Source organism: Mesoplodon densirostris, chromosome 14, assembly GCF_025265405.1.
Source record: "Mesoplodon densirostris isolate mMesDen1 chromosome 14, mMesDen1 primary haplotype, whole genome shotgun sequence".
NCBI classification, from domain to species: Eukaryota; Metazoa; Chordata; class Mammalia; order Artiodactyla; family Ziphiidae; genus Mesoplodon; species Mesoplodon densirostris.
The window spans coordinates 27,264,886-27,279,398 of record NC_082674.1 but is presented as its reverse complement, the minus strand read 5'-3'; the positions used below and the strand labels follow the sequence as shown (position 1 = coordinate 27,279,398).

The 14,513-nt window shown below is 36.4% G+C and overlaps 1 protein-coding gene across 1 annotated transcript in view; it reads right to left on the bottom strand.

The window, feature by feature from the left end:
- Positions 1-12,657: 12,657 nt before the first annotated feature.
- Positions 12,658-14,513, bottom strand: part of RASGRP3 (RAS guanyl releasing protein 3) — a 39,442-nt gene continuing 37,586 nt past the window's right edge. The window contains exon 16 of the mRNA XM_060116938.1: positions 12,658-12,810. Coding sequence (XP_059972921.1) covers positions 12,658-12,810 — 153 coding nt within the window. The remainder of the gene's footprint in view (positions 12,811-14,513) is intronic.

Sequence of the window (14,513 nt, the reverse complement as noted above, 5' to 3'; positions counted from 1 at the left end):
ATTAATGGCCCTGATCTTTTAGGGGGCTTTTTTGCTTATTTGTTTCTCCATTCTTCTTAAGAATGAGCGACATTTTGAATGAAGTGAATTGAAAATATAAATATATGTTTGTAAAAAAAAATAGTATTTCCTTTTCCTACTAAATTGGGCTTTTTAGAGTAAAGAATCAACTCATGGCTTACCATTAAAAATAATTCTGTTTGCTGTTGAGATAAGCACATTCTTTTGATTGCTGAAACCATTTTAAAAAGCCTTGATCATTTTGTTAATTTTACCTGTTTATTAGATTTTTTGATTGGCATTTACCATTCTAAAATGTTCAAACTTGAAGACAATTTAACATACTTTTACTTATCATTAAAGATTTTAAGTTCTGTCTTGAAAGTTGTTAAGTGTTCGTCTCTTTGCTTTATGGTGTTAAATATGTTTAGTTTGTATAGGAGTTTTCTGATAGAAATGAAATTGTCAAGGTTTCATATCTTAAAATGATATCTTAGAATGTTTTAACACATATCTTAGCATTTGCTTTAATCTGTTTTCTAGCCTCAGACTCCACAATATACTTAATGAATATGTTTCATTCTTTTGACATATAATTTTGATTTATTTTTATGGTTAGTGAATTACTTTTCATATGTGATTTTCATGTGATTACTTTTCATACGTGAGAATGTATAAGAAAACAAATGTACATTTTTCCCAATGCACTTTATTTTCTGCTTCAAATGAGAACTTTTTTTTTCACATTATAAACCCATAAAAGAATTGTCTTTTAGTTTCTTTTCTTGGACATATATTAAGTTCTCTAGAAAGAGGATATTTCAAGTCACCGGTTAGTTTTGTTATACTAAAATAAAGTTCTTAGGTTTATATAGAGTGTTGATTTTATACACATTCATAACTTTACTTGTGGAAAATAATGACTTACTGGCATAGGGAATGTGGGAATTTCTTGGAGAAACAAGAAACAAAATTTTCAGGAGGGAATTTTTGACATATGGACTCTTAAAATATTATTTCTTAAACAGACTGAGACAGACAGTACCTTTTGTTAGTGCTTTGTTTCCTCCTCTCTCAGGAACTAGAACAGGATGTCAACGGTCTCTATGAAAATTATCAGAGGTATGCCAGTATCATTTTCATTTCTTGTTCTGGATCCAAGCTGAGCTAGTATCTTTTGGGCCTCCAGACAGGCCACCCCGAAAATACACCACAATGGCATACTGACTATTTTTGAATTAAAGTTACTTAAGAAATGGCCAATGCAAGAGGGACACTCTGACCCTCCTTTCTTTCTCATTGAAAGCAAGAAATAAGTCTCTCATGTGAAAGGTACACTCCCTGCACCTGGAGATAGAAGGACACCCTTATTGCTGGAGATAGGGAATTCGGGTTGAGAAGCCTGTATAAACAAACCTTGTAACTTCTTTAATTTACTACCCCAAGCCCAAACTCTATTTAGAATTTTCACTAATTTAGTGCCCAAATCCTAAGTTGCTTTATCCTGTTAATTCCTCGCAATTTTTTTTTTCTTTTGTCTAAAAAGTATAAAAGCTGCCTACTTTGGCTAGGTTCCATTTCTGTGAGACCTCAGTGTGCACAAATTAAAATCTTAATTTCTTTTTCTCCTGTTAATCTGTCTTATGTCAATTTTATTATTAGTCCAGCCACAAGAACTTCAAGAGGGGTAGAGGTAGAATTTTCTTCCTTCTCATCATGTCCAACTGGAATAGAGTTAAATAAATTCGTGCTGAGGGAAGGCATTTAAAATCATTTCTATATACAATTGACCTTTGAACAATGTGGGGGTTAGGATTTCTGACCCTCTGTGCAGTTGGAAGTTCACCTACAGTCATCCATTGGTATCCATGGAGGGTTGGTTCCAGGACCCGTGTGGTTACCAAAATCCAAGGATGCTCAAGTCCCATAGTTGGCCCTCAGTATCCACAGTTCTGCATTGTGCATTCAACCAACTGCAGATTGTGTAGTACTATATTTAAATGTGTGCATATTATTTGATCATCTCCCCCTTAGGTAATTTGGATAATATTTGATTCAATTGTTTTTTTTAACAGAAAGGACTATTACGTTTACCTAAATTAAAAAATAAATTCGTCACAGGGTATCTAATGTTATGTAAAACTTTTTTCCCCTGCTTTTCTTGTTTTTCTCAATCATCACTAACATGATTATAGTCACAAGAAATGCTATGTGTTGTTCAGTGCTACATTTCCACATTTGTATATGTTAATGTATTCCTAGGGTTCAAATCGCTGATTGAAACAGGTATGCATGTCAGTGTTTGAACTCATTCATTCACCTTGGGTGCTTTGAGTCACCTGCAAAATTATGTTGCTAAAGACGTTGCATAAACATAACTGTTGGCGTGAGAACTTCCTTACTAAATCATTCCCTGCCCAGTAAATGTAAATGAAGAAGCCTCGGGTGGAAATAGAAAAAACAAAAAAAAATTTAACATGTTCCCTAGGAATTTGAGGGAAAAGTTTTGGGGAAAATCTATGAAAATGACCAGTACTTGTTAAATTATGTTGTTATACTTTCCTTAAGAAGAAGAAAAGTCTGCAGTTCAGTAAACACTTGAGTGCCTTCTCTACTCCAGGCACTGTGTTGGGCATTTGAAGCACAAAGATAAGTGAGAAAGTCCCTGCCTTGGAAAATGACCAGTTGTAGAGTCAGAAACAGGTCATTGTAGCATAGCATAATAAAAACTGAACATTATACCAGGGCGCTAGCCTAGCTTGGTGTTCAGAATTGTTCATATGAGGTGGAAATTGGCAGGAAAAGTTGGAAAGGTTGCAGGAGCCAGGTAATAGAGGGCACTACATACTTTCCTGAGTAACTTGGACTTAATTTATGTTCCTTAGTATGCTGAGGCTTGTAGTGTGGTCAGTTTGGGGTTCTATATAAATCACTGGTTAAAAAGTAGAGAGTAGATTTAAGGGGTGGGGGGGCAAAGATTGGAAACAAGCTTAAAGCTTAAACTAATACAGTATAATAACAGGGATGGAGAAAGGACAAATTCAGGAAATATTTAGGAGATAAAATTATAGTGCTTTATTGGTTAGAGTGAGAATGAGAAATTTAGTACGACTCTAGTTTTGTGTGGGTGTGTGACTGGATGACAATACCATTAATTGTAATCAGAATATAATAAGTGGGAAAGGTATATGCAGAGTGGGAGAGGTGGTGATGGTTTCAATCTGAAACTCAAGAAGATGCCTGGAGATGGAGATTTGGGAATGATCAGCATCCAGTGACTTTTGCATTGGAACATTCAATAGAATAATGATTCTGTATTAGATCACTCAACAGGGGAAAAAGAGCATTGGACCAAGGAAGGAATCTTGGAGAATATCATTCAAGGGGTGTTGGAGAAGGGTCACAGAAGTAAAAGGAAACCAGAGCAGTTGGCGTGTTCTTCATCAAGAGCAATGTGGTACTACTGTTACCCCATTCCACACATAAGGAGAGTGAAGCCCAGGATGGTTGAGTAGATGGCCCACATCCACGTAGCTGGTAAGCAGGGGAGCTGGAATCAAACACAGGCTCTCTGGCTCCAGAGCTCAGTAACCAACAATTCCAGACGCTACAGGGATTCAACGAACCTGGGCTTTAAAATATCCACATCTCCTGGCCTTTTGATGAGCACATTCAGAATAAATGCTGAAGCCAGTTTTCTGGAGTTTGAGGAAAGAATGAGAGGCGAGAAAGTAAGTTGAGACTAGCTCTGGAAGTTTCACTGAGATGGGAAGGACACGGTAAAATAACAATATAAAACTTGGCTGGGTGAAATGTATTCTGAAAGGTTACAAAAAGCCAAAGAAGTTTTCAAGAAAACATAGTGATTGAATATCCTTAAAAACCCAAAAGTGTCAACTGCAGAATTCTTTAGGAATTCAGAGTAAAACTATCTAGGTTTCACTGTAACTTAATGCTGTTTTTTATGAGGCATTTACAAGATGGTTAGGATTTATCAGGTTTTCTTAGGGAAAAGTCTGAAAGTGCCATCAGATCCTCAGAGCAGATAGGTTTACTCATAGTTGTACGTAGCTTCCAGCACTTACTTGGGCCTTAGCCCACACCATCTCTAATGTCTCCTAAGGCTTACCTGCTTCAGAATCCTTTCTCTCTCAATAGAGACCAGTTGTGTGGTATAGAAGACCAATCACAGGTCAACTACACTAATGTGAAAGTACAGAGAAACTTGTTTCATTCTAACTAATTCTCAATTATCAGAAATTAATGAAGGGACGTCCCTGGTGTTCCAGTGGTAAAGAATCCGCCTTACAATGCAGAGGATGTGAGTTCAATCCCTGGTCAGGAAACTAAGATCCCACATGCCACAGGGCAACTAAACCTGCAAATCACAACTACTACTGAGCTGGCACACCTCAACTAGAGAGCCTGCACCACAACTACAGAGCCCATGCACCCTGGAGCCTGTGCGCCACGACTAGAGAAGAGAAAATTCGCACGTCACAACTAGAGAAGCCCATGTGCCACAACAAAGAGCCTGCACGCCACAATGAAAGATCCTGCGTGCCTCAACAAAGATTCCATGTGCCGCAACTAAGACCCAATGCAGCCATAAAAATAAATAGATAAATCTTTTTTTAAAAAGGAATTAATGAAAAAAATTGAATGAAACAAGTAGAAAGTAAACCCTAACCTAAAAGGATGAGCGAGGGCTATTTTATAATCTTATTAACAATGATGATGACCTATAACGGTTTAGAATCTTGTAGGGCTGCCATCAATTAACTTCTTACCCAGTTATTGAAGTGCTCACTACGGAAAAACAAAAGTAATGGAAAGCCTCCCCTAGAGGCACTTGCTCTGTAACAAACTAGGGCAAGGAAATGTGTACCTGTATTAAAATTCAAAAGCAGTGGGTGATTGCAAGAAATACTTGCCTAACAATTCATTTAGAGCACATGGAGGCAGGTGATCTGGATTCAGAACTCTGGTGCACTAGCTCTGTGCCCTTGAGCAAGTTATTTAACCAGCTAAACCATAAATAATCTTCCAATCGGGAAAATCTGGATAGCAATTCCCACCTTCATAGAATAGCTGTTCAGATTAAGTGTGATGATCTGTATAAAGTGCCTACCACATTGTATGATACATAATGTTCACTCAGAATTTAGCAATTATCAATACAGAGGTAATTAATACTCAGGAACAACTTAAACAGAACCTAAGGGAGAATATCTCTTTTCCCTTCCTGGTTCAAGTTTGGAACAAATGTTGTAAAGAAGTGCATAGCATTCAGTTCTCTTTTCTACAACTTCAAAACAGCCTAAAATATCCCAACTGCCCGCACATACAGAATCTATGATGGACAGTCCTCTATGCATTCTTTTGCTTTTTAGGGTTTTTTGTTTTGTTTTTGTTTTTGGTCTAATATGAGAATCTTTTCCGATGTATTTAGTGTCTGTAGAACAGAGCAGCCTTGTAACAGCATCATCAAGGACAACCAAGGGAGTGAGTTGAAGATTAGGAGACTCATCGCTCGTCGGCTCATGTTACAGAACTCTTCTTATATCTCTTTTGAATGTTCCCTCTAGATGAGCATCTTTTTTAGTTTGTTTTCATCAAAATCAAGCTAAAATAAGAAGGTAGGTTGATGTCTGTGGTTTGGCATAATGTTTTTCCAAAATGGTATAAGCAAGAATACACAGTCATTGCAAGGGATACGCTGCTTGAATGGACTGCTTTTAGCAAAGGAATACATTTTCTATCCTCATCTTCCACAAGTACTCTTTCTCAAAACTAGCTGAGAAAATAAGCCTTCCCACTTTGCAAAAATAAAAGTAAAAAATCCCAAAATACATCCCACATCTTCCTCTTATGAATTGCCCCAGAGTATAAAACCTTCTGGATACCAATCACAGAGATCATTCAAAATACTGGGTCAAGGAGGCCTCCTTTAAAATCTATTCAAAGCATTCTAGTCATTTAAATCCCTTTTTACTTATTTTCCCTTAAGGATCAAACTGGCCTGTCTAGGGACACTGTGTGTTCAGAACACCCAAAAGAGTATTGGTTAATTATATGAATTCTTTTAAATATATAAATAGACTATCTTACAAAAACCAATCTATTAAGACACATTGGATTAAAACTCATGGATAAAATGTTAAATGACTTCTTTCAGATTCAGGGGTCTTTATGTCTTAAATAAGATAGTTAGAACCGATTTTACCAAATCATGTCATGAGGTATGCATTCTGATCACAGTCAAAACTCATTTCATTTTACCAAAAACAAACATTTAAATTTATGATAAAACATTTTGTATATAAACTTAAAAATGTGCAGTTGAGCAGAAAGGCTTAAAGACCACTAACTGATAAATGTCTTCATGTGTGCTTTGAGGAATACTTCATTACTAGGGCATCATCCTGGACCAGAGAGATCTCTCCCTGTGTGTTATACACCAGACCAGCCCCTTTTTGAAAATATAATCTCTACTATCTTTGGAGTATATATATAGAACACCATCTTTGAAGTCATTTTAGCTATGGGAAAAATAAGAGTGATGGGTGATGTACTGGAAAGAGGACTATATTAGGAGCTGAAAAAATTTGTTCTTATCTCCGTTCTGCTAATAACCAATTCTATGATTTTTATATTTCTTTAAGTGTTTATTAAATGTGTTGCTATTCATTCTTCTGTAGTCATTCTTAGGAAGTTGCTGCAAGGGGGCATTTGTCACCCTTGTTCACCCTTGCCACAATTTGTTCCTCTGTGACACAGACCCTGAGGAGGGTCCATACCATTCTTTTATTATTATTATTTAATTTTTGAATAGGTAATACATGGATCAAAATTCAAAATGTAGAAAAGAGTTATTCAAAGAAATCTCCTCACTTTTGCCCCTCAGCCACACAGTTCTACTGTTACAGACATCTAATTTGTTAGGGGGATGTGTGTGTGTGTTCATGTGTCCTCTTTCAGAGATATTTTAAACATATAAAGAGATTAAATATATTATATTCATTCTTTTCCCCATTTGTACACGAATGATGCCGTGCAATACATACTGTTTTTCACCTTGATTTTTATTTAATATTTATTTTGGAGACCTTTCCATATCAATTCATAGAGTTTCTTTTTTTTTAACATCTGAATGGTATTACATTATGTGGATGTAATCATTTATTTAACCAAGGCTTTATTAATGGATTATTTCCAGTTGTTTCCTATCCCAAACAATACTGTTTTGAAAAGCCTAGTTCATTTTGTATTTCTCTTGTGTCCAAGCATATCTTGAGAGGTCACAAGCAAGTGCCTGGATTCTGGAGATATACTGCTGGGGTTTGAAGCCTGGCTCCACCAGGCTTCAAACCCCAGCAGCTGTGTGTCCTTGAGCCTATTACTCAACTTCTCTGTGCCTCAGGTTTCTTATCAGTAAGAACTCAGGTTATTGCGAAGATTCAGTGAATCAGCCTATGTAGACTACTTGGAAAAGCGCCTGACATACAGTAAATGCTGTAAGTGTTAGTTGCTGCTACTACTCTTATTGGTATTCTTATCACTATTATCTTTAGGATAAATTCCCAGACATGGAATTACTAAGTCAAAAACAAAATACAATTCTAGTTTTGATGAATATTGCCAAAATGGTCTTCAGTCAAGATTCCACAAATTAACATTGCCAGCAGTGATGTGTGAATAGAATGTCTATTTCCCCACATTCATGTGAAGAAAGTATTTGAAATTTTTGAATCTGATGAGTGAAAGCTGTTATCACAGAGTAGTTTTAAGTTACATTTCATTTTAGTGAAGAGGGTAACGTGGTTTCATGAGTCCTTTGGATTTCTTTTGGTGTGAATTATCTGTTCAATTCCTTTGCCCGTTTTATTTGAAACAAGGATGTTGAATTTGTCTTATGCATTTGTAGCTCTTTATATATTAACTAGTTCTGTTAGTGATATGACTTCATACATTCTAAAACATTCTTTGTTTTATCTTTGGACCTAGATTTTGGTGGGATGAGCCACTCAGACTTTTTATTTATTTATTTTTTTACACAGCTATTTTATCAGTCTTCTCTTTTAAGGCTTCTGGGTACTGTGTCCTATTTAGAAAGGCATTCCCAATCCAAGATAATAATTTTAAATAGTTATTCCATAGTTCATAATATGGTATAATTTTTTCCATTTAAATCTTTCATTCATTTGGAAATTACTGTGGTATAAGTTTTGAGCAATAACTCCAAGTTTATGTTAAGGTTGTCACCCAGTTGTCTCAAATTATTTTGAGTAATATTTTTTTCTGAAATGATATGAGATGGCCACTTTATCGCATACTTAATTACCATATTACTTCTTCTATTGATATTTCTGGACTTGTTATTCTATTTCTATTGATTCATACCCTTGTAATAAACTGTTTTACTTTATGTTTTAATATCTGACAGGGCTAATTAGTATTCACTCATTGCTCTTTTTCAGATATTTCCTAGCTATTCATGTTTGTTTTTCTTCCTATGAACTTTAAATCAACTTGCTAACGCAAAAAAAATTCTCTTTGTGTTTTTTGGGGTGTGCAGTAAGAAATTCAAAGGTTCACTTGGAAGAAAACTAAGATCTTCACAATGTTTTCTTCCTCTCCAAGAACTTGGTACCTTTCCATTCATTTCAATCTTCTTTTGTGTTTCTCGGGAGCATTTTAACATTTAGCTTGCTTGTTTCTTATTAAGTTTATTCCTTGATATCTTAACTATTTTTGTCACTTGTGTATGAGGTCTTTTATTTTATCTTCTGATTACTGTCTGTATTTATGACAGTTATTTCTGTCTATTAATTTAATGCCCAACTACCTTATTGGTTTTTCTTTTTGTTTGTAGTAAGTTTTCAGTTGATTCTCTTGAGTTTCTCAATATGGTCACTTCAAAGTAATTATTTTGCCTACTTTAAAATATTTATAGTCCTGTTTTCTTTTTTATCTTCTGTATTACCTAACACCTCTCAAAGGCAATGAATGTTAGATAATAATGATGATAGGCCTTCTTATCTCAGATGAGTCTTTAGTAACAATGCTTACAGTGTTTTCAAAGTATCTTGCTGGTTTGTGGTTGAGATAGATAAATTTTAATCACATTTAGAAGTTTTCATCTATATCTTTAATCTATTTTTATTTTCAAAAGTTTTAAAATCAAAATGTGTGTCGAATTTTGTCAAATGTTTATTTAGCATTTATTAAGATGGTCATATAATTTTCCTCTTTATATTTTATTAACATAATCACATATTCATAGATAAGTGAATACTGAACCACTCTTAAATTTCTGGTATGAACCTTCATATTTTGCACTGTGCTTAAAATATTTCAGGTTTCCCTTGATATTCGTAAATGAGATTATTCCAGTTTTCTTATTTGGGGCAATTCTTATTGGGTTTTGGTGTCAATATTATGTTTATTTTAAAGTTTTTAGAACTCTTTGTTGTGTTCTAGAACAATGTAAGTTACACTGAATTAATCTATACTTTAAAAGTTTGATAAAATTTTCTAGTAGAACTATTTGAGTCTGATGATAACCTTGAAAAGCAGCTTTTCAACAACTCCAATTTTTATTCTTAAGTCAGTTTTTGCAGATTGTATTTTCCTAGAAATTAGCCATTTTAACTAGGTTTTCATTTCTTCCTTTTTTGGGTCTAGATTTGAGCAAAGTAGTGGTTTATTTTTATCCTTTCTTGTCTATTAATGTATTCATATATTTAAGACTTTAACTTTTCCTCTGAGTAGTGCTTATGTGGAACCTGTAGGAAGTATGTATAGTGTTTTCATGATCATTTCTTATAAATTCTTCAATTTCAATTTCCTCTTTGATTCAAGAGTTGTTTGAAAGATTTGGAAGAGGTGGGTTTTGTTTTATTTTAATTTCTGGATTTTAGAGATTTTATTTTTCTGGTTTTGCCATTAAGTTCTAATTTTATAGTATTATAAAGTTTTATCTCTATTATTTCCAAATTTTGGAAATTTACTGATGTTTTCCTTGTGACCTAACATATGGTCAATTTTTGTGATAGTTTCATTGAAGAAGATAGAACTGGAGATGTAGTCTGTTTTCAGAAGACAGAGTTAATACGTATATATATCAATTTTTTTCAATATACTTATTTTCAATAAAAGTGAGAAAGCATGATTTTTTCTTTTTTTTTAACATCTTTATTGGAGTATAATTGCTTTACAATGGTGTGTTAGTTTCTGCTTTATAACAAAGTGAATCAGTTATACATATACATATGTCCCCATATCTCTTGCCTCTTGTGTCTCCCTCCATCCACCCTCCCTATTCCACCCTTCTAGGTGGTCACAAAGCACCCAGCTGATCTCCCTGTGCTATGTAGCTGCTTCCCACTAGCTATCTATTTTATGTTTGGTAGTGTATATATGTCCATGCCACTCTCTCACTTTGTCCCAGCTTACCCTTCCCCCTCACGTGTCCTCAAGTCTATTCTCTACTAGGTCTGTGTCTTTATTCCCATCTTGCCCCTAGGTTCTTCATGATCATTTTTTTTCTTTTCTTTTTTTTAGATTCCATATATATGTGTTAGCATACGGTATTTGTTTTTCTCCTTCTGACTTACTTCACTCTGTATAACAGACTCTAGGTCCATCCACCTCACTACAGATAACTCAATTTCATTTCCTTTTATGGCTCAGTAATATTCCATTGTATATATGTGCCACATCTTCTTTATCCATTCATCTGTCGATGGACACTTAGGTTGCTTCCATGTCCTGGCTATTGTAAATAGAGCTGCAGTGAACATTGTGGTACAGGACTCCTTTTGAATTATGGTTTTCTCAGGGTATATGCCCAGTAGTGGGATTGCTGGGTCATATAGTAGTTCTATTTTTAGTTTTTTAAGGAACCTCCATAGTGGCTGTATCAATTTACATTCCCACCAACGGTGCAAGAGGGTTCCCTCTTCTCCACACCCTCTCCAGCATTTACTGTTTGTAGATAGTTTGATGATGGCCATTCTGACTGGTGTGAGATGATATCTCATTGTAGTTTTGATTTGCATTTCTCTAATGATTAATGGTGTTGAGCATTCTTTCATGTGTTTGCTGGCAATCTGTATATCTTCTTTGGAGAAATGTCTATTTAGGTCTTCTGCCCATTTTTGGATTGGGTTGTTTGTTATTTTGATATTGAGCTGCATGAGCTGTTTGTAAATTTTGGAGATTAATCCTCTGTCTGTTGATTCATTTGCAAATATTTTCTCCCATTCTGAGGGTTGTCTTTTTCTCCCGTTGTGGAGCACAGGCTCCGGACACGCAGGCTCAGCGGCCATGGCTCACGGGCCCAGCCGCTCCGCAGCATGTGGGATCTTCCCGGACCGGGGCACGAACCCGTGTCCCCTGCATCGGCAGGTGGACTCTCAACCACTGTGCCACCAGGGAAGCCCCTGCCTTCATTGTTAAACAGCAAACCTCTATGTCTTTTGGAGAGGCTGTTTTACCATGGAAATCTGGGGACATTATTGCTTCAGGGAACAGCCACTCAACATAAAGTGTTCAAATACCAGTTAGGATCACTCTCTGATTTAGGCAGATCTCAAAAAGCATCAATACAATTTGCACATCCTTCAGTGAAGACTCAGTTACAGTATCTAACATTTCCTCTCTTGGTATCTAATAATATTAACTTTTTTTTTTTGGCTGTGCCATTCAGCTTGCGGGATCTCAGTTCCCCGACCATGGATTGAACCCGGGCCACAGCAGTGAAAGCCCAGAATCCTAACCACAAGAGCACCAGGGAACTCCCAATATTCACTGTTAAGAGTTTGGTTTTGTTTTTGCTTTGATAGTGATCATCAAACCTACAAAAGGAAGGTCTGGAGGAACCAACCATCATAGTTCTTTTTGCTCCACCATGGGTTTGCCTAATTTACTTATTTTATTGATTATGGGAAATTGACATATTGGAAACATCAGAGTCACCATTGGTTATGAGTAAATGATATAATCAAAATTATAAAGCAGCTTTATTATGGACTCGAATTCCTCTTCAGCAAAGTAATAATAGTAGTGTGTGTGTGTGTATGTGTGTGGGTCTGCATGCCTGTGTATACATATAAACACATATATACACACATATACAAAAATAGTTTATGTACATATATACACATAATATGTTAGTTTTATTATTTTTTTGGTTTGATTTTACTCGCGGTTCATTTAGTATCTTTGTAACAGGAAGGCTGATCCTATAAAACTCTTCTTATATGTGAAAAATCAAAAATAACCCAAACTAAGTGGCAAGTGAAATAACTGCTTTGAGAAGAAAAAGAATAGTCTTAACATTCATTAACAAAAACAACAGAAAGCACACACACAAGAAGGGTTTCTTGTACTTAAATTGCCATTTTCTCTTTTTAATTTTGTTAACATGTATTTCATTGCATTTATGAATAGGAATAGAGAGTATATATACATGGAACCAACACTGGGGATGGCTATTTGCTTTCTGAGGTGCTCGCAAATGGTGAGTTCTTATATTTTCGAGCTTAATCACAACTCCCTCACCTAATAACTTCATTTAATTTGCAATATCTCTGCAAATTGATCTCTGAATCTGTTTGGCATGATTAAGTCAGTTCTAGCGAATTTGAAACTCTATTTTAAGGAGTCATCTTGCCTTAAATGCCCATGGGCTCTCAGCTCCCAAGGGCAGAGACGAAGAGTTGTTCCTCTTTGTGCATCTAACGCAGGACCTGCCCAGAGCAGGTACTCAACAAGTGTTTGCTGAACAGAACTGTCTTCATTTACCTAATGGAAAATGAGAAGAAAGGCATTTTTTTATTGAAGCAACTGCCCCAAAAGAAACAAATTCAGTCTTACGTGGATTATATACACTTAAACTCCCAAATGCAGACCAGTGCACCTCTGTGGGTCCAGTTTCTGACTGGGCCCTTGGTAGCAGGTCATTCTCCTCACCCATAGGCTCAAACCCATCTCTATTTTTGAACATCTTCAACCAAGTTCTTTCTTCTCTCATCATGTAAGAAACAGACTCACATCTAGTAATGTTGGGTCAAAGGAAGATATTCAAAATATTGATACTTTAAAAGTTTAAATGAAATGTTAATCAAAGGTGGTTTGTGATGATTTGCTTTCTATGACTCTTCTTAATATGATGGCAATTTCTTAGGAAGAGCATGAGAGCTCTCTTTCACAACCAAAAAGTTTTCTTTTATAACAAACAAAATTCTTAAAACTATTTTGAGGTTTTAAAAATTGCTGGTTGGGGCCTCCCTGGTGGCGCAAGTGGTTGAGAGTCCGCCTGCCGATGCAGGGGATACGGGTTCGTGCCCCGGTCTGGGAGGATCCCATATGCCGCGGAGCGGCTGGGCCCGTGAGCCATGGCCGCTGAGCCTGCGCATCCGGAGCCTGTGCTCCGCAACGGGAGAGGCCACAACAGTGAGAGGCCCACATACCGCAAAAAGAAAAAAAAAAAAAAAAAAAATTGCTGGTTGAATTTTAAAAATTGCATTTCAGTAAGGGGTTTGAGGGATGGTTTGTTTTTCTCCTGAATTTTATTCCCAAAAACTTGAATTGATTTTTTTAATTGTTATTCATACTTCTTTTTTTTTTTTTTTTTGCGGTACGTGGGCATCCCATTGCTGTGGCCTCTCCCGCTGCGGAGCACAGGCTCCGGACGCACAGGCTCAGTGGCCACGGCCCACGGGCCCAGCCGCTCTGCGGCACGCGGGATCCTCCCGGACCGGGGCACGAACCCGCGTCCCCCCCATCGGCAGGCAGGCTCTCAACCACTGCGCCACCAGGGAAGCCCAATTGTTATTCATACTTCTTAATAGCAGTCTTATGAAAGATGGCTAAACCTAGTGAGATGGGACATGTATTTAGTTAATTTTCCCCCATGGCAATGATAAATATTAGGATAGTTTTCATGGCTGTGTCATAGCTACCTAGTGATGCAGAATTGGCAAGACTTATATGATTATAGAAGTGTGACTTGTTACACATTATAATAGCAACTGATATGGTAAGAACAATGTAAACAGCTTCTCCTTGCAGCAGATCATCATTAGAAGAACCACTGCCTTCCAAGTCTGGAAGAGCTTCCTTGTCCCTCAAAAAAATAAGTCCTGGTCCCGTCCAAAAAGCACACAAAAAGACCCCTAAATCGACTCCTCGTTAAACACCCCCCTCAAAAGTTTATAAAAATACTGAAATAACATTCTCACAGAAAAAGCAAAGTCCGAGTTTAGAGAATGAATATCAAGTACATGCACAAAAGCTTTCATTTCACCCGTATATAAATGACTCTAGAGAAAGGTAGGAGAGAAAACTACCAACTACATAACACAGTCTTTGTGGCACCTCACTAGGAGCAGGGAAGGAGGAAATAAATAGTTCATAGGGTAAGTCCTCTGTCCCATAGTTCAATCAGGGAGATCCCACAGTGTCACAAGGCAGTAAATGTCCAGATATCTTTTCAGATAACTTCC